Source organism: Sturnira hondurensis, unplaced genomic scaffold, assembly GCF_014824575.4.
Source record: "Sturnira hondurensis isolate 20B ecotype Veracruz unplaced genomic scaffold, ASM1482457v3 Scaffold0010428, whole genome shotgun sequence".
NCBI classification, from domain to species: domain Eukaryota; kingdom Metazoa; phylum Chordata; class Mammalia; order Chiroptera; family Phyllostomidae; genus Sturnira; species Sturnira hondurensis.
Genome location: NW_028083059.1, coordinates 8,168,564 through 8,192,118, shown reverse-complemented (window position 1 = coordinate 8,192,118; position 23,555 = coordinate 8,168,564). Strand labels below are relative to the sequence as shown.

Genomic DNA, 23,555 nt, shown 5'->3' with positions numbered 1-23,555 from the left:
CTGGCACAGCGGTTAAGCCTCTCCGTAGTCACGCTGCTCCTCCATCCACAGTGTCACCAAGCCTTCCCTCAGTCCTGTCGGAGGTGACCTCGAGTCCTGATGAGAATTTTGGATCCTCTTGGCCATTACTGCATATTCCCCTTAGCTGTCCAGCATAATAACAACCTAAAGCAGGGGTTGGTGAACTTTTTCTGCCACGGTCCAGATGGTTGTTTCAGTTTGTGGGTCATTTCTGCCACAGATATTCAACTTGTGGTGGTTGTGGAAAAGCAGCCAATGTTAGTCCATGAAAGAATGGGCATGACTGTATTCCACTGAACATCCTTAGACCCCGGACATCCACCCGAAGCCCTGAGCTCGTTCACAGACTTTACCTTGGCCTGAGTCAAAGCCCCCAGAGCACTGAGGGTTTGCAGAGCAGCCAGGCCTTGGGTGCAGGCAGGGTGGGATTTCTGGGGATGAATGTAAGTCATCCATGGTGGCCTCATAGAAGCTGTGGAGCCCCGAAGGACACACAATGGGGGGCCCACGAGTAGAACTGTAAACCCGTGTTTTTCACTGGGAAACAGGGCGGGGTCCACCATTGAAAGTGGAAATGTTGTGGAAAATGGCTGAGGATTACCAAAGGAGCACAGAGTTTTAGAGCTGGAGGGAGTCTTGGCTTGGAAGTAGAGACACCAGAATCCTAACTGGAGTCCAAATCTCTGAGCCCCAGCTCAGTGGGTTTTCTCCTAGTCATTCCTGCTTTTTCTGTTAAAAAACAGAATTACATACACTTTTCTTTAAAATACCTACAAAGGTGGTAGATGTTAGAAAATGAACCCTCCGTGGTATAGTATGAGGATTGCCTTTTGTTTTGAAGTACCTCGCGTTTTTCTTTCCTGCTCTCCTCATATAGGTGGATAGCTTATGAAGGATCCAATTTCTTGGGAAGACAAATCCTACTCGAGCCTAATGAGATCCCGAATTGGACAGCTTTTAGTGGATGGAAAACAATTGGTTCCCTTCGTCCTATGAAGCAGGTAAGGAGAAAAGAACCATACCATCCAAAATAGCTGTTTTCTAGTAGAAATGTCGTAAACCACAGCATCTGAAAAAATGACCATTTCATTTAGGTTGCCATCTATGTAGCAGGGGGAGTGGATTAGAATGGGAAATACTATAGATTTTAAACAATTCATAAAATTAGAGTAGAGACTTCTGGCCAAGATGGAGGCATAAGTAGAAATATTATACCTCCTCGTACAACCAAATTTATGGACAACAAAGATTTAGAAACAAAAACACAACCAAAACAGAAAATTGACCTGTACCGAAGTCTGACAACAACGAACCATTTATCCAGACTGGTAAGAGGGGCGGAGTCAGCAGCCGGCAGAGAGGGGTCCCGGCAGGAAAAGGCAGTGGTTAGCGGACCCAGGCAGGCACAAGGACGAAAACCCAGTAAGGCTCGCAAGGCGGCTGGCTGACCACGGACACACATTTGCACACAGAGAAACCAGGCAGGTTTAAAAACGGTCAGTGAGACAGACCGTGCAACCCAGAGCCCCAGCAACAGGAAATAAAGCCTAAGCACTGATTAGAAAAACTTTCTGGGGTTGAGGTGACGAGAGAGGTTCCCAGCCTCAAAGGAGAGTCTGTTGGGGAGACCCACAGGGACCTAGACCATACACAAGCCCACCCACCCGGGAACCAGCCCAAAAGGGCCTAATTTTTTGTGGGAAGTGTCAGAGGGGACAGAAATCAGAGAGAGAGGGGAATAAGCTCCATCACTCCCTCTGACGCTGCCTCCACACACAGCATCACAACCCAGCAACTTGGGTTGCCCCGCCCTGGTGAACACCTAAGGCTCCGCCCCTCGAACATAACAGGCACAGACCAAAAGATTATGGCTCAAGCAGAAGAACAGCTCAAAGCCCCAGAGCCAATACTTCTAAGCAACAAAGAAATGGCCAACCTATCAGATGCACAGTTCAAAATACTGGTGATCAGGATGCTCATAGAATTAGCTGAATTTGGTCACAAATTAGATGAAAAAATGAAGGCTATGCTAAGTGAAATAAAGGAAAATTACAGGGAACCAATAGGGATGAGGAGGAAACTGGAACTCAAATCAACAATGCGGACCAGAAGGAAGAAAGAAACAGCCAATCAGAAAAGAATGAAGAAACAAGAATTCAAAAAAATGAGGACAGGCATAGGAACCTCCAGGACATCTTTAAACATTCCAACAACCGAATTATAGGTGTACCAGAAGGGGAAGAGGAACAGCCATGGGTGGAAAACTTATTTGAACAAATAATAAAGGAGAACTTCCCCAGTCTGGCAAAGGCAATAGACTTCCAGGAAGTCCAAGAAGCTCAGAGAGTCCCAAAGAAGTTGGACCCAAGGAGGAACACACCAAGGAACATCATAATTACATTAGCCAAGATGAAAATGAAGGAGAGAATTCTACAAGCAGCAAGAGATAAGGGGACAGTCATCTACAAAGGAGTTCCCATCAGATTGTCAGCGGATTTCTCAAAAGAGACCTTAAAGGCAAGAAGGGGCTGGAAAGAAGTATTCCAAGTCATGAATGGCAAGGACCTACTTCCAAGATTGCTCTATCCAGCAGGGATTTCATTTAGAATGGAAGGGCAGATAAAGTGCTTCTCAGATAAGGTCAAGTTCAAGGAGTTCATCATCACCCAGCCCTTATTATATGAAATGTTAAAGGGACTTACCTAAGAAAAAGAAGATAAAAAATATTAACAGTGAAAGGACAGCAAACTCACAGTTACTAACAACCACGCCTAAAACAAAAGCAAAGTGAGGGGACAGCTAGATCAGGAGCGAAGCCATAGAAATGGAGATCACATGGAGGGTTAGCAACAGGGGAGTGGAAGGAGGAGAAGGGGGGAGAAATTACAGAGAATAAGTAGCATAGATGGTAGGTAGAAAATAGGGCGGGGCAAGAATAGTATAGGAAATGTAGAAGCTGAAGAACTATGACACATGGACATGAACTAAAGGGGGGAATGTGGGTGGGAGGGGTGTGCAGGGTGGAGGGGCATGAAGGGGGGGAATGGGACAACTATAATGGCATAATCAATAAAATATTTAAGAAAAAGTAAAAAGAAACAGGTAAAATTTTTTTAAAAACAACAATTCATAAAATTGTATCTAAGGTCAATGTTGGGTTTTAGCTCTCAGTCCACAGTCTTGGTGACCGTGTTCACTTTTCATGGAAAGGGACTGCATTAGAAGCTCAACAAGCGGTAGGAACAAGCGTGAACTCAGACTATACTAGTTTCACTTCCTAAGGACTTGGGTTTTTTTCCTCCTCCTCATACAGTACTTAGCATGGATCCTGGCAATTTCATTAAAATCATATTTACTGCACGGCCACTGCCTGTCTCCTGAGCCAAAGCTGCCCGCTGCACTTAGGACACGGTCTGAACTCTTCAGCATGTGGGTGTGAACTGTGCCCACTGCTTCCTCAGTCTTGTCTCCCCTCTGGTCCTTCCTCACGTGGTGCGTCACATGCACCAGCATCCTGAGTGCCGTCCACTCGGGCTCCCAACATGGGCTCTTCCCTCTTTTTTTTGCCTGGCTACTTCTCTAAATCATCTTACGTGTCAGGTCTTCAAGGATGCCTCTTTCACCCTCTCTCCCCACCTAAGTCAGATCCTTAAAGACCTGGTTCTTTGTCTGCAAGACGCTGTGTGTGGTTTGTAACCCTATGGTATGGCCAAACTCTGTGCCTTCTCACTCTGTTGGGGGCCTCGTGAAGGCAGGGGCTGTGTGTAATCTGCTTACTCCCTTACCCCGGTGCCTGCACAGTGTAGGAGCACAGGGACTATTTATTTAATGAAGGGATGAAAGTAAAAATGATGAACAAATGTCTGATATTATGCAAAGAATCATGGAGGTTTACAGATAGAGATGATTTGGAGGCTGTAAAATATCCAACTCAAAACAGTAACCTAAAATGCAAAATAATGTGTGATCATCAAAAAGCCACAGGCAATGTGCGTGGTTCAGAGCAGGGAAGGACGGCTGTGCCCGGGAGAGGTGGGAGGTTTCAGGGACTGGGGAAGCCCAGGCTAGGCTGTGCGATGGTCAGCACACACGCCCTTTGTATTTTCTCTAACCCCTTTAGAAACCCTTTCTTACTTGATTCCAAAACAGTTTTTTAAGGCTGAAGTTGTTATTCCCCTTTTCCAGACAGAAAAATAGGGCTTGAGAGGTAAAGCAAGTTGACAAAAGTCACCCAAGTGTCAGAACCAGGATTGGAACCCGTATTGATTGTGCTCCAAAACCCGTGTTCTTAGGCAGCCACACTCTGTCTTCCTCCAACATAAGGTCTGTGTTTAGGGGGTGCCACCGTGTAGTCCCAGCGCTGTGCTCCGTGCTGCCTGGTGGAGCGAAGTGCGGAGGCCCCTGTGTTCAGATCTGACACACTAAGTGTTAAGTCGGTGATAGCTGAAAAAAATTAACCTGATTGGTCTTGCTGCACCTCTGCCTGCCCCCCCCAACACACACACATATACACACATTCATCCCACCACTCGGGTTCTGTTGGTTCAAATCCCAGCTCTGTCCCTTGTAAGTGGTGTGGCTTTGAGTGGGTTATGCCACCTCATTTCTCGGCACCTCAGATTTCTCCCTGGTGAAACAGTGACTGCATTGCTTGCCATCTTGTGAGGACTAAGTAAGACAATATATGCAAAGAGCTTGACACAACATCTGGGCCATATTACTAGTGTACCACATTTGATTTGAAAGTATTATTTACGATGTTCCTGGAGAGAGTCAGAGATGCTCTCCAGAGACATAGTAGGTAGACATCAGTGGGCTTTCCTGGCAAAGAGCATGTGGTACAGGATTTCATGACCTTCACATCTTGCTTGTTCCTCACTCCCGGCACATGGCATGATGGGTGATCCCATTGAAAAGCCATGGGAAAAAAAGCAAGCCAGAAGAGGGAGTTCCCTGTAGCTTTTACCAACCGCACAATGATCTCTAATCTCATGTTGTAGAAAACTTGAGAATATTTTCCTCACTTTTGAAAGGTGGTTCCTTTCTAGAGAAGGATGTCCCTGGCCATTGTTCAGGGTCCTGAGATTAAAAAATAGCTAGAGTAGCCATGGTTGGTGTGGCTCAGTTGGTTGAAGCATCATCCTGTACACCAAAAGGTCGTGGGTTCAATTCCCTGTCCCAATTCCAAGTCAGGGAACCTAGGAGAGGCAACTAGTTGATGTTTCTCTCTCATAGTATGTCTGTCTGTCTGTCTGTCTCCCTCTCCCCCACAACTTTCTAAAAGCAATGAAAAAATGTCCCTGGTGAGGATTTTTTAAAAAGATAGCTAGAACAATAGCCTCTAATTTTACATAGACATTTGTTGACAATTAGCATTGTATGTGTTTATTCTTCTTGCAATGTGCTTTAGGAATTACCTGATTCCTATTCTGGTTAAAATTTTAATTTTGAAATAGTATTTTAACTATTTAACTGTTGTTCATTTAGGCCACAGCTTTAAAAGCCAGCAAAGGAATTCTGAGTTTTTAAAACGCCATTGTAGGTCATATTGTCTTTTTTAGTAAGGCTTTAGTTCATATTCTTGTCTAGAAATTTGGAAATAATTAAAACGTGATTCTCTTTGAGGTTGGGAATTGGGAAGTCACTAAGGCAATTATCATGCCTATCAGTGTTTTGAAGTACAATCACAGGAGAGTCAGACTACAAGTGTGTAATAAGGGTTAATTAGTGCCTTGCTGGAGTTAACGGTTAAAATTGATGTGTGTTCCTAACATAAGTTCCTAAAACTCTGTCCTCTGTGAAGGTCGTGCCTGTTGTCTCACACGTGCAAGGTAAAAAAGTGCAATAAAGATACACTAAAGCCTGCCCCGGCCGGTGTGGCTCGGTTGGAGCATCATCCCGTAAACTGAAAGGCCGCAGGTTCGATTCCTGGTCAGGGCACCTGCCGAAGTAGCAGGCTGTGTCCCTGGTGTGGATGAATAAGGTCCTCAGTCCGTCTGGAAGGCAGCCAGCCAGTCAGTGCTTCTGTCTCACCTTGGTGTTTCTCTTTCTCCCTTCCTCTCTCCGGAAGCAGTGAAAACAATGTTCTCAGGTGAGGAATGAGTGAAGGAATGAATGAATGTTTTTTTTAAAAATATACTGAAGCCTCAAGAATTAATCATTGCAGTCAGAGACCAGGCTGGATCATAGAAATTTAAATACATTACTATTGGGTGATGAATGTGGAAGTTGTGGTTTGAAACAATCAAAACATTTTGCTTTAAATGACCAGGTAACAGTTTGTTCATTTCCTTAAGTGTTCAGAGTGTTTATTTCCTTAGGAAGGCTAAATATGATAGCAATTTACCGAAATTCAAGTGTCCTCTTGTTCTGTCATAAACTCCTAAGTAGAATAGTCTTTGTTGGTCTTACCGTGATACCTTGCTACACTGACCTACAACTTACACCTCTCAGAATGAAGGTCCTTCCTTATTTAACAGACCATTTAGTATTGTTTAGCGAGATTCTGAGATTCCAACACTGACCCAAGGTGGGGGTGGAGTGTCCCGAAGCTTACTGCATGAAGACCGGAGGCCAAGCCACGGGATGGAACGAACATTTGTGTGGCGCTTCAGTCACGTGCTGTCCTCCCTAGTCCCACCGGCTGGCACGTTGGGAACTGGTCCCGTGCGCCCCGTGCCTAAGAGCAGTGAGCGATTTTCGGAGCAGGTTTTACTAGGGCATCCTGGTTGTGTGAGGGAGGGTTTGGGTGCGTACAGACCTTCTCCACATCTGTGTTACCTGTATTTATACAACTCGGGCCATAACTGTTCTTTCTTAAAGGGTTGTTCTGGTTATCAGTTCTGGCAGATAATCCAGGAGCCCAGAAAGCATTTAGTCCACTGACACATACCAAGCTTCTCATATGAGCTATTAGCCTCACAGACAAGTCCTGTATTTAATTTCTATTTTAAAACTTTCCAGGTCCTAGGGAGGAAGTCCTTTGCCACCCTATTTTGAATAAGCAGTGAGTAAGTGTGCAAGGTCTCTTTCTCTGAGGCAGTGTAGAGGTCAGCAAAGTATGCGTGTAAACCCGGAGGCTACCCCAGCTCCCGGGGGCCTCGGCTCCCTGGGTCTGTGGAGACCTCCCACAGCGGTCGTGTGCACTTGGTCCTGGCTCCGGACGGTGTGTCTGGTTGTTGTGTCGAGTCACTATCAGACCCTTGGAGGCGGCCCCTGGCCAAGATTCCTACGCCCCTGCCTCCCCAAGCAGCCAGGACACAGCAGTTACGGAATTAACCTTGTCGAATCCCTGGTTCTTCACCACCTGGAATTCTAGAGAATGAAAGGTATTCCCTTTAATCTCCCAAAGGACGTGTCGTTCTCTAAAAAGTTAAGAGATTGTTTGATTTGAGCTTTGTGCTCCGTGGTCTAAGGATTTTGGCAATAGAAAATATTGATTTGTAAATATTTGCTGAAGGGGCCAAGTGAAACTGATATAAATAAATTCCACCACTGCTCCTCCCCCTCCGAGCTTTTCCTCTTTGGAAGGACTGATTTCCAGATTCAGCAGGTTCTCTCTCAGTGCCTGTGTTTCTCCCCATCACAGCCTGCAGTGTACATCAGGATAAGGAACCGGGCCCAGAACGAGTATCTGACGGTCACCGGGAATGCCGCGGACACAAGGGCGACGTCCGTGTGCGTCTCTCCCTACAGCGGGAAGGACTCCCAGATCTGGCACTACTGCCGCGGACTCTTCAGATCCAAGGTGACCGGCCCCTCCTCGGGGGACACCACGCCCTGCTCTTTGGTTTGAGGCTCTTTCTTTTGGAAACCAGAATCTCGCCAAATCAAATGGCATGACAAAATAATGTAACTTCCTACATACAGTTTCATGATGGTAGAAATTCTGCTATTTATATTGCTAAAGGGTGTAAGTGAACTGGACTTAGAAGTTTTTTGATCTAGAAAATTCAGTTTCTCTTTTAAAGTAAAAACTAAGATGATCACATACTATGGATCTGCGTAAATGATTTTTTCAGTCCGATGATAAAAGCCACGGGGGAGCCACACTGGACAGTGTGCTCTTTAGGTGACATGTCCCTTTCATGGCCCAGGTGAAATCTGCCACCTTTGTGATTCCAAACATGGTGAAACTTGCTCATTTTCAAAATGTCCAGCAAAGTAGTTACAAAGACAGGAGGTGAACTGAAGAAAGCCTAGAAAATAAAATTTAGGTTTCTGTTTTTCTGTGACCCCTCCATTATGTTTGATGCTATGGGGAGTAGAATTAGAATTTTAAAACATTACTAGTGTTTTATTGTTTTACCAGTGGCTTACCCACTTTTTTCTCATGCTTCAACAAAAATGAAAAGCATTAAAGAAAACTAAGCTCAACCTAATACACTTAAGCTAACAGGGACTTAACATTTCATTCCAATTCAGCATACGTTTATTGAACATCTGTTGTCAGAAGTAGGCGTCCTTTTAAAAACAGGCACCTCTATTTCAAGTTTATTTCTGTGCCATTTGCTCCCCTCAGCCACAAAGATGACTTTTTAATTTATTGATTTTAATTATTGTTCAAGTACATTTTTCTGTATTTTACTTCCATCCCAGCCCATCTCCCCAGTGCTCCCCACCTCCCTCCCATTTCCACCCCCCTTAGTTTTTGTCCATGTGTCCTTTATACTTGTGCCTATAAAGCCTTCCCCTTTTCCCTTGAAATTCCTTCCCTTCTCCCCTCTGGTTTCTGTCAGCCTGTTCTCTATTTAAGTGTCTGGTTATATTTTGCTTGCTTGTTTTGTTGTTTAAGTTCCTGTTAAAGATGACTTTTTAAAAGCTAAGATTATGCTGCTAGTATTCCTTTTAAAGACACGGTCACTTAATGTCTGTGGTTCCTTCCCAGGAAAGAAAAGCGCCTGTGGGGAGTTCTTCCTCCCCAAGCCCGCCCCTCTCCCCTCCTCTCCCTCCCCAAGCCTGCCCCTCCCCCCTCCTCTCCCTCCCTGGAGGCTCTTCCTTTCTCTTTCCTGAGCAACAAGGGACTTTCTTTTGCTTCTGTAACCTGTTTCCGGAGCCTCTGCAGCCCAGCTGCTAACTTCTACCTCTGTAACTTTCTAAACTTTCTCATCTGAAAGGAAAGGAAATGGGCCCAATTCAACTGATTTTAGCAAACACAGTACTACCAATGTATTTCTTAACCCTTTTAGGCCACCGATACATGTCTGGATGTGATTGGCGGCCGGGACACGCCCGGAGCTAAAGTGGCCCTGTGGACTGAACACGGGCAGTTCAGGCAGAAGTGGAGACTGAACAGAAACGGAACCATCGGCTCCTATCTCAGCGACCAGCTTGTCCTGGATGTCACAGGTGGGCCCGCGATGAGACCCAGGGTTGTGTCTGGGTGCCATTTTAAGTTCCAAACCTCCTCCTCCTCCTGGGTAAAAATCTTTGTGTGTAAGAGAAACATTAGGTCACTTTAAGTTATGTGCAAAAAAAGTTTAAGATATGCTGTTTTAACAAAACAATGAGCTATGTGGATCAAGCAGGAAAAGGCTAAAGACAATCTAAAAAGGCTTTTGATCATTAGTATCATCGTAAAATTATTTGTTCATCCCGTGATCTTTGTGAGCAATTTTAAATTTGTACATCAAACCATGAAATACCGTGTTTCTTAGAACAAAACACCTCTTTTTGCTATAAATTGCTATGGTCCATAAAAGCCCTCAGTTAAAACTTATGGTAGGTAAATAAAATCTTTTAAAAAAAAGAATAAATGTTTAAGCCCTAGCTGGTGTAGCTCAGTGGATTGAGCGTGGGCCTGCGAACCACACGATCGATCGTGATTCAATTCCCAGTCAGGGCACATGCCTGGGTTGCAGGCCAGTTCCCAGCAGGGGGCGCATGAGAGGCAACCATACATTGATGTTTCCCTCTCTCCTCTTCCCCTCTAAAGATAAAGAAATACAATCTTTAAAAAAAAGAATAAATTTTTTAAAAAACTTATGGTAGGTATTTAGCCTTGGTTTTTAACCCAGCAAGGTCGGGGCCAGGATTATTCCGGGCCGTTGCCTTAACTGGGGCGGTCACAGCCACTGTTGGCGCAGCAGCAGCACAACAGCACAGAACGTGACAGGCAGCCGGACTCCCGGAGCCCTCCCTGCTGAGCCATGCACCCTGGTGCCGTCGTCTAGTTTACCCCTTTCTTCGTTCTTCCGTTTGAGTTGTAAGGTCCCATTTGAGATGAATAGGAGCTAAGCCTGTTTACGCTCAGTTTCCCATTTCAGACTGCTTTGTAAATGACATGCTGCTAATCTGCCCGAACAGCAGGCTGAACAAAGCTGGTGGTAACTATTAAGCATCTGTGTGAACAAATAATCTTTTCTTTTACAATTTCTACTTCAGGAGGAAATTATTATGACAAGACACATGTAATTGTAAATCAGCCCCTGGAGGGAGAAGAAACACAGAAGTGGGACATTGAAATACTGTGAGAGAACTGGCAGCATCCCTAGAAAGCAGAGGAGGAGGAAGGCCCCCACGACCCTCGTCACAACCCTCGTCACGACCCTCGTCACGACCCTCGTCACGGAAGCCGCTTGTCCTGGCTCCCGCCTCACCATGAGTGAACCCTTTGAGGCTCCCAGATGACTGACCCCGGGAAAGCCCCGGATGCTCTTGCCGATTCTTCAGTGGTCCTATGAGGAGTAAGCTGTGATTTCTGAGGAGGTTCTGTTCCTCCTTGATCTCCAGTTGGGGTGAGCGGGCTTCCTGAAGTGTGTCATCTCTCCTAGCTACCAAATACGGTCCCTGTCCCCGAGGGCCACTGCTGAGGACACGGGTGGGGCTGGCGTCCTGCAGGAGTCGTGCCCACCCTAGCAGCACACGTATGAGCGCAAGGCGCAGGGAAACAGATTCCTACAGGCCAAGTCTTACTCTTGTGAAAAGAATAACTTTTAGCAATATTTGAAGACATATTTAATAAGCCTTCCTGTTAAGCTGCTATATTAGCTAAACCTTAAAAGTTTTCTGTTGAGGCTTCTATCATTGAAGCACTGTAAGTCTTCATACTTGTAACCGACCCCAGGGAGGGACCTCAGCTTTACTAGGAAAAAGGCTCAAATACTGGAGTGTCTTCTGCGGCTATTCTTTGCTCAGTCTTCAAACTGAAGAAGCACAACGAACCTGTGACCCTGCTTGCGCTCTAAGTAGCAAAGACGCCCTTCTGGGCCACAGGACTCCACCAGTGTTTACCTAGCCCGGTGCTGAGACCTCAGCCTGGATCTTGCCTGCTCTGCCCTCAAGAAGTGTTTATAAAGATTGTGTCACCTTTGTATAAGATAGTCAAATTTTTCCTTGCGTCAAGTAAACGAAAGTTTCAAATGTTCAAATTAAAGCCAAGTGTTTGAGACTTGACTATACCATTTTACTTTATGTAATGTAAAAGTGCTTATTTTTCTATGAAATGACAGAAAACTCAGTTTTTCACTCCCATTTTAAATACTGTCTATTTAAGCAAAATCAGATAGGATACCATCTTGAACTCAATTTCATCACTACCACCTTTAAACAATTTGCAAGCGTTTTTCCCTCCTGAGTTGGCTTTAAACTGACAGTGAGACCACTGTTCCCTTCTTCCCCAACTTTTGACAGAAAGCAGAAAAAGTTCTATTCAACTTTTATATAGAAAGAGTAAGTTCTCCAATGGTATTTTTTAAAATATCAACCTATATGCACTTTAGAATGTAAAATAAGAGTGAACTATTTAAACTCAAAGACCCACTATTTTGAGTAATTTTTTAGAGAGACTTGACTTGGTCTTTCCATGTAAATGCTGAGTTGTTTTTTCCTTTGATCTCAGGCTGTCATGTTTCATGCAGCACCCCTAAAACTCCCTTGTGCCCCTCGAGAGGAGTGCCTCTCATTAGTGTGGCGGTATTATTTAATGGAGATTACAAGGGTATCTTTATTTTAAAGGGGGTGCTTGTGTGCACAGAAAGGTATGTATGCTGTCATTGTGAAAGTCCAAGTTAAAATTTTTTCCTTCGTGTTGTTTAAATTTTTTTGGAGCCAATGAGGTTCTTTAAAGAAGTTACTTCCAAAGAACAGAGATAGGTAACAATTTTTAAATTTAAATGATACATTTATTGTAGTTGTGCCTTTTCTACCACACTGGATTAAATAAACTTGTCAAAAGTATGGTTTTGTCACTTTGTAGACACCCAGTAATCTGCCATTCTTTCTCCCACATGCCTCTGCTAGTGCATATGGCCAGCTGACCACCAGCTCCAGGTGGGCCTCAGCTTATCAGATGCACGCAGGCAGAGTCGCACGTAACCACTCCAACCCGGCCTGCTGACCCAGACCGAAGGGGGCTCCCTAGCACCTGAGCTGCAGGTCATCTGCTACTGTGCAGATGGAAAATGCAGGACACTTGACTCTGGGAAGGCACTAGACTACCTGGATTAAACATTCCGTCCAGAGGGCTAGTGCCAGGCCTGCCTTCTGCTCATCTGTAGGAAGTTTCAGGTCCTTGACAGAAACAGGTGAATCGTTCCAAATTTGCTTCAGTGCAACCACGTGAGACAAAGGAAAGCGAAGTCCATGAGACTGAAAAAGGATAAGAGAATCAGATAAAATACAACTTGTCTCTGAAAGTGGTGTTTTCATATAAACTTCCAAAATTCTCAGTACATCATTATTTTTGATGCCCTTCACAAATACAAAGCTTGTTCCAGATAGGTGAGGTTATTATCTATATAAACTATAATGAGATAACATAGAACTTGCCGATTCCCATATGAAAACAGACTTCATGAAAAGCACGCTAACATAAATGCTTCCCATTACATTACGCCTTTCCTACAAGCCTACATGTCCCAGCTAGTACCTTTTAAAGTTGGTCTGCATGTGTGTATATCTCAGAACTGTCTGACTCCATCATCCCAGAACTGTCTGACTCCATCATCCCCACGTGAGGGCTCTGTCAGCTGCATGAAATGTGAAGCCCACACTGCAGTCATAAATAGCACATCACCCACAAACCGAAGGTAACAGATTCTTCCCATCCACCACCAAATCAGAGGAGGAACATTTGCTTTAGGTGGGAACAAACCTCTGTTTCCTCACTTCCCATCATGTGTGTCTCTCTCCTATTCTTTAAGGAATGATAGACGAAAACCATGTTTTCTTGAGCTTCATCCTTAAAAAAAAAAAGCAAGTCATCAATAGAATGGCAAGGGCTTCATGACTAGGAAGGTTTTCCAATAACATAGGTCACTACCAAGGAAAAAAAGCCTCGGTGCTTAAGTGAAATTTATTGAATACTGTAAAGAATCTTTTGGCAAAAAGTTACGATATGTGCATGTTATTTCATGATAGTCCTATGTGTGCAGCAAATCATGGATACAAAGAGTGTGCCTGCTACGGCATCTTCAGAAACTTGATTCAATGAAAAAGCAACAATATTTATACAGAACTTAACAAAACATGCAAGTTTCTTTTTTAACCANAAAGCCTCAGTGCGTAAGTGAAATTTATTGAATACTGTAAAGAATCTTTTGGCAAAAAGTTACGATATGTGCATGTTATTTCATGATAGTCCTATGTGTGCAGCAAATCATGGATACAAAGAGTGTGCCTGCTACGGCATCTTCAGAAACTTGATTCAATGAAAAAGCAACAATATTTATACAGAACTTAACAAAACATGCAAGTTTCTTTTTTAACCACACCTGCACTTTTTTGCATCAAAATTTTGACATCGTTTACAAATTAAAACCCTATGAATGCCATGCAGTGAGTGTGACCATGTTTTGCTGTGTGTAACATGCACCCACATGTTTTGTGTGCATCAGACACAAATATCATGCTCATTATTTGATCCATGGCATGTAATCATTATACCCACATATGATGCACATCCTTTATTTTCCCTCAAAAATCTGGGCAAAAAAAGTGCACGTTACACATGGCAAAATACAGCACCTCTTGAGAAATGCCAGCTGTGTGATCTCCACTCACAGCAGCCTCCCAACGGGTCTCCACTGCCCCCCCGCCTCCACCCTACACAGCGCAGTTTCTCCCCCAGAGCATCAGTCTTCCCTTGCCGCCTCTCAGAAGAGAGTCACACACCCTGGCTTGATAGAGAGCATCCCCAAACTGACTGGTTACTGGAGCAACTGGGATTTTTCTTTAAATGAAGATGTGGACTTTTGAGGTTTTGTATATATTAGAAACCAGTCCTCTGCAGGTCCCGCCCTGGCGGCTGGTTTCCGAGACAGCTAGGTGCCCCTCTCACTCCCCCGGTCATTCAGGGAGTGCCCTCCCAAGACAGCTGATGAGGAACAGGGTGAAGCCACAGGGCATGGAGTAGTTCCAAAGGTCGTCAGGATTGTACAGGAGACTTAACAACAAAGGCAGAGGCTCTAACCCAGACCAGATAAAGCCCAGGAATTCATAATCCTTAATGAAAGTTTTCCAGCTGATTCTACAATCAGCCAGTTTGGGGAACTACTGAGCCAGGATATGGAAAGCAGAATATCTTTCCACAGGATAGAGATTTTTTTTTAAGAAGAAACATCAACAAAACCATACATAAAGACAGATCTGCACAGTGTAGAGGACGGGAGAGGGACTGAGCCTGGGAGACGCATGAACACGGTCTGCAGCTGTGGAGCAATGTGGCCTGAAACTAGTTGGGAGGCACAGACCAAACGTTAATCACTGTAGGAGGGGAATGAAAAAGGTTCTGTGGGAGGTGAGGGCAAGCCCTCAAACGCCCAACGGGCAAGAAAATCGGGAACGGTGAGGGTTGGGCACTGTCTGCTCTGAAGGAATGGCGCTGAGCTGTGAGGACAGATGGATCCCCAGGAGAGAAGGTCAGGGGCCATCCGTTAGTCGGGTGCCCTGAGATGGACGTGCCCTGAGAAGGGAGGAAACCTCTTCCCCTCTGATACTCACAGATCCATCCTGATCTGGCTTCACTGTGAGGACAGTGTGGTCCTTAAACTGCAGCTTCACTATGCTGTCCAGCCTGGGCGGCTGTCCACCTAGAAAATCCCGAGATAAAAGCCGGTTTACAGAAGAGGAAACCAGCAGGATCCAACTTGTTTGCAGGTGGAACTATTTCAGGAACACACTCAGTGACGATCTGCGGTGACCCCAAATGTGGCATGTGCTCTCCAGCTCAGGTATTTGCTTGCCCTGACATTTACAGTAACGCTACAGTTTACCTCTTGTGCAGCCCATCCGCATAGTGAAGAGAGACAGTAAGATAAGGACAGGAGTTGGTAAGTACATTAAACAGACATACACGGCCCTGGCTGGTGTGGCTGCGTGGAGCACCATCCCACAGACCAGGTTCGATCCCTGGTGGGGGTGCATACGGGAGGGCAACCAATCCATACGGATGTCATTGTGTGTATCTACCTCTCCTGCCCCCTGCCATTCCCTCTTTCTAAAAGCAATGAAGAACTCTGCTCAGGTGAGGATTTAAAAAAGAGAGAGACTTAATACCACAGAAGCCCAACAGCTATCACAAGAGACAGCCCCCACCCTGCTGCACAGAACACTCCTGTCCCCGGTCCCAGTGTGGATCCCCTATTGCTTCTTATTCTGCACGTGGACTAGCGAGGGACTACCTGAGTTCAAAAGGGACCACCCACCAGTTACTAGCTGTGCGACCAAGGCAAATGATTCAGTCTGTGTAGGTCAAGCAGAGTGTCAGATAAAAGCCACCTAGTAACATTCATAGGGAAAAAAGACTTTTCTGAATTGAATTTAACTACATGAAACAGCAGCCACTACAGACAGACTAGCCTTAAAGGGTCATCTGGTTGGGAAAAGGGTTGTAAGGGATCGGAGCTTTATTGACTATAACAGCTAAGATGGAAAACTTTAGAAAAATATTCTGGACCGTTAAATGATAATCAGAAAAAACTGTTCTGTATAAAGATTAAAATATGTGCTAATAAAACATTCGCTGTTTTGAATAGGTGCAATCAAAAACAAATCTTAACCTTCCCCCGAAGACATAATAAAAATGTAAATAGAATCAATGTTAGAAAAGACCTTATAGGTTGTTTATTCTAGTGGTTCTCAACTGGTGATAAATAAGACTTTTACAAAAGTTAGTAAAAGCGATGCCCTCAATTCAACCAGACTGGGAAAGAGAAAGGCAGCCTGAAGCCAGGCCTGGACTCAAAGCTGTCCCTGCATGTTCTGCAGAACACGAGAGGGCTCCACGGAGACCGCGTTAACACACAGGACAAGCCCACTCCTCAGTCATGTCCGAACTCAGGCAAAAGACCCTCTGAACTGCAAATGTGACGGCTCAGCCCCACTCCTGCCTGGTCTCCTGCCTCGTCTCCTGCCTGCTGCTTCACTGGTTATAACCTCAGCCTCCTTTCGTTCCTCCTGCTACTCGGCCAGATGGACAAGAGACCCAGTCACAGAATCCCCTACTTCCTGACAGCACCCAGCCCAGAGCAAAGCCCTGCTTCAGAGCCCCCGAAAGTCACCTGCGTCAAGCCCAGATCCTGAAGGTCCTTTCCAACACCGTTTCACTGCGATGCNCAGGCCTGGACTCACAGCTGTCCCTGCATGTTCTGCAGAACACGAGAGGGCTCCACGGAGACCGGCGTTAACACACAGGACAAGCCCACTCCTCAGTTACGTCGGAACTCAGGCAAAAGACCCTCTGAACTGCAAACGTGACGGCTCAGCCCCACTCCTGCCTGGTCTCCTGCCTGCTGCTTTACTGGTTATAACCTCAGCCTCCTTTCGTTCCTCCTGCTACTCGGCCAGATGGACAAGAGACCCAGTCACAGAATCCCCTACTTCCTGACAGCACCCAGCCCAGAGCAAAGCCCTGCTTCAGAGCCCCCGAAAGTCACCCGCGTCAAGCCCAGATCCTGAAGGTCCTTTCCAACACCGTTTCACTGCGATGCCCCACGGTGCCCAGTGGGATGTGTGGTCTTCTACATTGCAACAGTCAATAAACCTGACTCTGTCCAGCTACAAGAGTGGGTGCTGCTGGCCTTTGCTAGAGGACAGCGAAATCATCATCCGTCAGGAGCGTTATATCATTTGCAGCCTATACCTGTCACAGAATAGTCACCTGGGACCTGGGAAAGGTCGGTGATAACCTTGAGCATTCTCATATTCCACCTGTTGACGGCAACATTTCACCTATCCCGGAGTTAATTCCAACAAGATTATCTACATGTTCAAGTTCTTAAAACATCCTGAAGAAGATGAACACCCGAAGACCTATAAATACACCTATTTCTCACCCAGATTACAGAGCTCTCATTCCCCATCACGCTGGGATGTGACATCTTTGCAAATGACTTGTGAGGTGCAGGATGCTGACGTGAGTGTACAACACACGCTGTCCAACCGTGACGCAGATCGAGCTCACGTTAACTCTACATGCTTCGACCTTCCATCTGCTCACAGAGGGCCCACCTAGGAAAGCCCAAATATCCCCCACAGGCCCCAAACCACCAAGAAGAAAACAGCAAGCTGCACCTGGAGTTGCAAGTTCTGCTCCGTCTCCCACATAGTAAGGTGGGAGTCTGTTCATAACAAAATCCTTCTTCATGTCTGATGAAAGCAGCTTGTTGGTGCCTTCCAGACGGTCTGCAAGTGTCCTCAGAAAGCCACTTAGTCTTCTTATGGCAGCAGGTGTGGTTTCCACCTGCTGAAGACACAGCGGGGAGTGAGTCCTGGCTCAGACTCCAGCAGAACTCACTGCCGGGGTCCCAGTCTCAAGCAGCCCCTGGGTTGGGTCAGGGACAAAGACCAGAGCCCCTAAGAACAATGTCACATTATTTCCTTGTAACCCCTGTTCATCTTAAGCTGCCTGTTATTTGGGGTAAAAAATCAATTTTCAGGATTTTGTCCGGAAAGAGATCCCTGGAAACGTACAATCCCCAGCTCCTGCATTTTGGAAAGCAAGTCCCTAAACAAAGGCAACTGCTTCAGACAATGAAAGCAACCGTTGCCCAACTCAGCACCAATTCACTCATTTTCTCAAATCCAGCCAAACAGTGCCGCTATTTCCGATGTAAAACCAGAAGCTGGGAGGCCAACAAGGCCAGGCTCTCCGGCGGGCCTCCAGCTAGTAACCTCATGGGACAGTCCTTGCAGCCACATATCTATGCACCGTTTGCTCAGCCAACATTTTTGACAGTGCCTAGTACGCCACTGTGAAGCGCAGGCAGACGGCCGCGTGCACAGCCCCGTGCACAGCCCCGTGCACAGCCCCTTGTGGGGTCACCTGCAGCACCCAATTCACTATGCAAACCCTCCGGCTCTGCAGGGTCCGCACAAGAGAAGATGGCTCATGCGAGAGGAAGGACCCTGCGGTCCTTAGCGTGTCTGCTACAGCTTTGGCGGGCCAGGCTGCGAACCCCACTCCTTCTACACTGGCCTTGACCTCTTACCAGGAGCAGCTGCCGGGGGATGCCAGCCCGGAACGCCAGGTCTTCCTTCGTGGCATCAAACACAAGCCCAGAAATGGTGTCCAAAAGGAAATCTCCCCATGAACTGTAACACGAACCAGCAACAACAACAACAACAAAAATGCACACACACAAAACATACAGAACACACTGATTACTGGTAAATCCAACACTATGGAAGCTTCCACTGCATCCCAGTTCCCCTGCCCAGGCATTCGAGCTCACTGAGTCGGGCGTCCCTCAGCCCAGGGACACCGGGCTTTAGTCACACTGCTCCTCTCCCTCCCCATGCCCTCCCACCTCCGTGGAAAGTTAAAGGTGGGAAGCCAGGCTTTATGCATGATTTCTCCTAAAGATACCAGGGAATTAAATATGCACTGTCATAAAGTAGAAAGTTCAAGGCTTTTAAACCAATTGTTTAAGTGTTTTTAACTGTAACAAGTGTTTGCGAGGAGAGCTTTGTAAGAAATTTTAGCACTCCATCATTATAGGACCAAAAAATAAATTTTATGTGCAACAACTCCAGAAGTTACACGTTTAGGGTAACAGCAAGACCCCTGGACTGTGTAATTGTCTGCAGTTACCCATTACAATCTCCTTTGTCCCTTTAAAACGAGCAGCTCTCTTCCTCTGCAAGATACCCGTGGACATCAGTTTCAAAAGAATTGATCTTGCAACTTGCTAAACTCTAGCAATGGCTTTGCTGGGGTAGAAAATGGAAGCCAGGGGCCAAAAACAGCACCTAGGGAGGCGACTCAGTGTTCAATTGCCTTGGCTTTCTTGGGGACATTTAGAACTGGCTGGCTCCTGAAAGTGTGCCCAGGAGAGAGACACTTTGGGGGGGCGCTCTCTTTAAACATTTCTTAGCTGTTTAAAATTTTCCTCTGTGTCACCAGCAGATTTCAAATTACTAGCTATAACCAAAATGGAAATTCACAGTATGACTTTTGCTTCTCACTCTGCAAGCAAAATTAACATGTTTATACTCCCTTCCCAGACAAATGGCGAAGGAGGAGAAAAGCCATTATGAGAGCACTTTCCCCGAGACATCCACTAGTACCTGGCGGCCTCACCGCTTTGCAGTCTCACAGCTCTGATTGAACTTCAACCTGGAGGACACATTCGGAGCTTTCAGCAGCACAAAATAAGCTCTGCCTCCACAGGGCACAGGTGGGAGCCACACGGCAGGAGCTCTGGGGCTGGGATCTAACTGCACTCAAACAGAGTTCTGTGCTTTCCTGAGAATCAGCATAGACCTTGGGCCTTTCCAAAACTGGGAATAACACCTCTTAAGCCAGGGTTCACTTTGGTAGAACAGCCAGATCCACACAACAGGCCCTAAATGTTCCAACACGCTACCCTAAAGTGGTATTAGGAAGAGGCCATGAGGAGGACCAGGACCAAAGCACAGGGACATCTCCGGGGTGTGGTGGTCCTCAAGCTACATTCTCCCCATTCCAGTTCCATCACCACTGACACAGGCCACAGTCCAGCCAGGACACTGCTCACGGTGCCATAACTTAGCTCTTCCCCAGCCCTGTTGACCAGAGAAGGGGTGGGTGGGACCCAGGGGCAGGCTACCAGTCTTCATTCTTGGGATTGGGAAACAGTGAGTCAGGCACCTACAGAAGCAAAAGCTAATGAGTTCAATGAGGTAGAGGGAGGTGGAGAAGTGATGATGGCTTATGATGAGCCAGTGTTGTAAGTAAACAGAAGCCGTGTAAGGGAAACAAGGGGAGAGCCCAAACTGGTGTGGCTCAGTGGCTGGGCGTCACCCTGCAAGGTGAAAGGTCGCCGGTTCAATCCCCAGTCAGGGCACATGCCTGGGATGCTGCAGGTGACGTCCCCGGTCAGGGTGCATATGAGAGGCAACCAATCAATGTTTCTTTCTCACATCAAGGTCTCTCTTACCTTCTCCCTCCCTTCCCATCTCTCTAAAAATAAACAAAAGCTTAAAAAAAAAAAAGCAACAGAGAGAAAGCCAGTTACTAGAAAACAGTTGGTGGCAATAAGAGTTGAAAAGAGAATCTGGGAAAGGGGACGTGGCTGAGGAACATCCACAGCAGGACACAAGAAGACGTGTGCGTAGTGTGTTCCTGGGCCCAACTGCACGGCTGCCAAGGCCCAGAGCTGCCCTGGGCTCAGAATGGACTTCTGGTCTCAGTCTCCCTGGGGCCTGCCCTGCTCCCGCTGCTACAACCCACTCCCCCAATTGCCCCTGCTCTTTCTGGGGGGGTCTTGGTGACTTTCCATTGCTCACTATGCAAGGAAAGGAAACACAGTGACAAGGGCATTTTTCATAAGGGACGCCCAACACGAGCTTTGGCCCTCTACTTGTGTGTGGGCAAAGGCAGCCCCGACCTCGGGCCAGGCTCCGGCAGGTTCCTCCAGTCTCTTAAACACCAGGGTTAATTTCACACTGCAAAGCCAGATGAGGAAGCACGCGTATGCTCACAAACTTGTTCTGCAAGTTGCAGCTTGGAAGGTAGGAGACTTGCTGTCCCTTGGGCCGGGCTGTCCTCTCCCACTCGGACGTTCTTCTGACCCACCTTCTGATCCGTCCCGTACATCTCACTCAGCTTGGGGGATCAAGTCATTTCTGAAGCCTTCCCTGAAGCCCCGGCTTTGCTTAGTGCCTTCCTCTATACCCCAAGTCTCCTCTGCAGACCTGTGACGGAACTTAGCACAGCTTGGTAACTATTGCCATGCCTATCTCCCTCCTACCACCACCTCCAGGGTGTAAGTTCTCTCAGAGCCCCTCCACTGCAATGCCTGCACTCCCAGAAAAAGCCAGCACAGGGCCTGATGCCCACGTGCTGAGTAAACTGATCTCTGGTGTTCCTCATGAGATGTGAACTCACAAGGCTGCTGTGTTAGGAAACCATTCACAAGGCGCTCCCACCCCGGTCCCGGTCCGTGACAAGGCACCTGCCAAAATGGACGTGGTTGTAACTGGAACTGCTTTTGGCACATGTGCTTTTAGACTACCTTTCCTGCTTTAGGTTCATGAACTCTAAAAAGTGGAAACCTTATCAGAGACCCAGAGGTTTCAATGGTGACAGAGTCTCTGTGTGGGGAGATGGAAATATTTTAGAACCAGATGGAGGTGGTGGTTGCAAAACGGTCTGAATGCAATTAATGTCCTCGAACTACACACTTAAAAATAGTTAAAATGGCATATTCTGTGCTATACAGAGCAGGGCAAAAGTAGGTTTACAGTGTTCATATGGAAAAAGACATGCCAGTTACAATTATTACAATAGCTTTATGATTATTACAACAGCACACTCACAACTGTAAACTACTTCTTTTTTTAAAAGAATGGGTTTTTTTAATCCTCACCTGAGGATAGGTTTATTGATTTTACAGAGCAAGAAAGAGACGGAGAGGGAGAGCAGAGGTGGGGCAACGGTGGGGGAAAGAGAGAGAGGAAAGAACAGCAACGTGTGAGAGAACGATCGATTGGCTGCCTTCTGTATGAGCCCCAACCAGGAACTAAAGGTATGTGCAACCTAGGTATGTGCCCTGACCAGGGATTGAACCTGCAGCCTTTTGGTGTAGGGGACGATGCTCCAGCCAACTAAGCCACCCTGCCAGGGCTAAACCTACTTTTGCCCACCCCTGTCTATATTTTACCACAATAAAAATAATTTTAAAATAAAGAAACAGACGGACGCATACATACCATGCGCCCAACCTGACATGACTAACAGGCAGCCACACCTGCAGCCACGGTTTCCCCTTCCCAAACCAGGGGAGCCTTACTTTGGAAAACCCCCAGTGCTGTACAGAGTCAGGTTCCTGACATTCCCAGGGGGAAGCCCAGGCCAGCCAATAACACGGATAGGACACTGAGGGAATATGAAGTCAGCAAAGGAGCCTGAAACCCCCGGGGTTTGGATGAGTGGGAGGGTAGCGGCTCACTCCCTCACGCCCCTCCTGAAAGTAGCTGCTGGAGCCAGAGCTCCAGCAGGAAGCCATGCTTACTTGTTCTGGTAGGTGCTGATGGTCACATGAGTCGAGTGGGCCAGCCCCGGAGGGGTGTCCGCCTGATGAATGGTCCCTCTGGGAAAGTACAGCAAATCACCAGGCTAAAGGAAGAAAAAGAAATGGGGAAAGAGGTAATAAGGATATCTTCTCAGTCCCCTATGTTTTACGGAGGCAAATACAGGTGTTACCTTTCAATTCTCCCTTCTAGAAACCTCTACTTAGTGGTTCAAGGGGCCCTGCTGGTTCAGCTTCGCTGTGTCGGGGAGCCAGTCACTGCGATAGCCGGCCTGGGGAGGCTGTCGGTGCCTGAAGTCACTTTGTTCCTAAACGAGGAGTGGACCCACCTAAAACTACTCCGCCCAGACCCAGGCATCGGGGAGGTGACCCCCAGGGCTGAGAAGCCTGCCCGCTCCCTCTTCACCCTTCCCTGGTGCAGGGAAGAGCAGGAGATTTAGAGCCACACAGACTCGGCCACTTACTGGTGACCCTGGCAAATGCTTAACCGCCCCCAAAGCCTCAGTGTCTTTATCTGTAAAATGGAGGCAACAGCCCGAATCTCACAGGATTACCTTGGGGACAAAGGAGACGCCGCAGCCAAAGCTCTCGGGGCGATGGTGCGGGTGGGGCTGTAGTGTTACTAGTATTTTACCCACCAGGCACGGGCAGTTTGTGAGTCTATATCCCTCATGTGGTTCCCGAACCTAAACTATTACACCATCTAGCACCAGTGACAGACTCATGTTTGAATGAAAGGACAAAAAACCACACAGCCCTTCACCTGAACCTGAAAACTCTACGAAACTAAAGATCAGGCACGTTCTCAGGCAGGTGAGCTTCCTCAACCCTGTTTGGGCTCTCTCCCAAGCCAGGGGACAGAAACATCCTCCCCAGATCACCCGGCCCTGAGCGACCTCCCCGCTAATCTCACCCAGGGGACAGTCTGCGCGGCAACCAAGGCAGGACAGCAGAGGGGCCCTGAGAGACACTTCGCTGCCTCTGCAACCGCAGGGGGCAGTCTGGCTCGGGGGGAGCTCAGGAAATATCAGCCTGAAAAAACTGCTGGGTTCTCTTTTAATGTTAAGGTTTGCCTTAGAGCAA

General features: G+C 46.9%; 2 protein-coding genes across 5 annotated transcripts in view; one reads left to right on the top strand and one right to left on the bottom strand.

Moving 5' to 3' along the window:
* The window catches only part of CRYBG3 (crystallin beta-gamma domain containing 3), a 112,751-nt gene extending 102,185 nt beyond the window's left edge, over positions 1-10,566 (top strand). For both annotated transcript variants that reach the window (XM_037058982.1, XM_037058980.1), the window contains 4 exons: positions 899-1,022; positions 7,610-7,768; positions 9,210-9,369; positions 10,405-10,566. In XM_037058982.1, coding sequence (XP_036914877.1) covers positions 899-1,022; positions 7,610-7,768; positions 9,210-9,369; positions 10,405-10,493 — 532 coding nt within the window. In that variant the 3' untranslated portion in view covers positions 10,494-10,566. The remainder of the gene's footprint in view (positions 1-898; positions 1,023-7,609; positions 7,769-9,209; positions 9,370-10,404) is intronic.
* A 927-nt stretch (positions 10,567-11,493) lies between these two features.
* The window catches only part of RIOX2 (ribosomal oxygenase 2), a 31,538-nt gene continuing 19,476 nt past the window's right edge, over positions 11,494-23,555 (bottom strand). For 2 of the 3 annotated variants that reach the window (XM_037058985.1, XM_037058983.1), the window contains exons 5-11: positions 22,455-22,558; positions 18,450-18,552; positions 17,533-17,704; positions 14,962-15,050; positions 13,115-13,201; positions 12,452-12,609; positions 11,494-12,385 (exon numbers count right to left, since the gene is read on the bottom strand). In XM_037058985.1, the coding sequence (XP_036914880.1) occupies position 12,385; positions 12,452-12,609; positions 13,115-13,201; positions 14,962-15,050; positions 17,533-17,704; positions 18,450-18,552; positions 22,455-22,558 (714 nt within the window). In that variant the 3' untranslated portion in view covers positions 11,494-12,384. Of the gene's footprint in view, positions 12,610-13,114; positions 13,202-14,961; positions 15,051-17,532; positions 17,705-18,449; positions 18,553-22,454; positions 22,559-23,555 lie in introns of all 3 variants that reach the window. The other variant, XM_037058984.1, reaches the window with a different exon arrangement.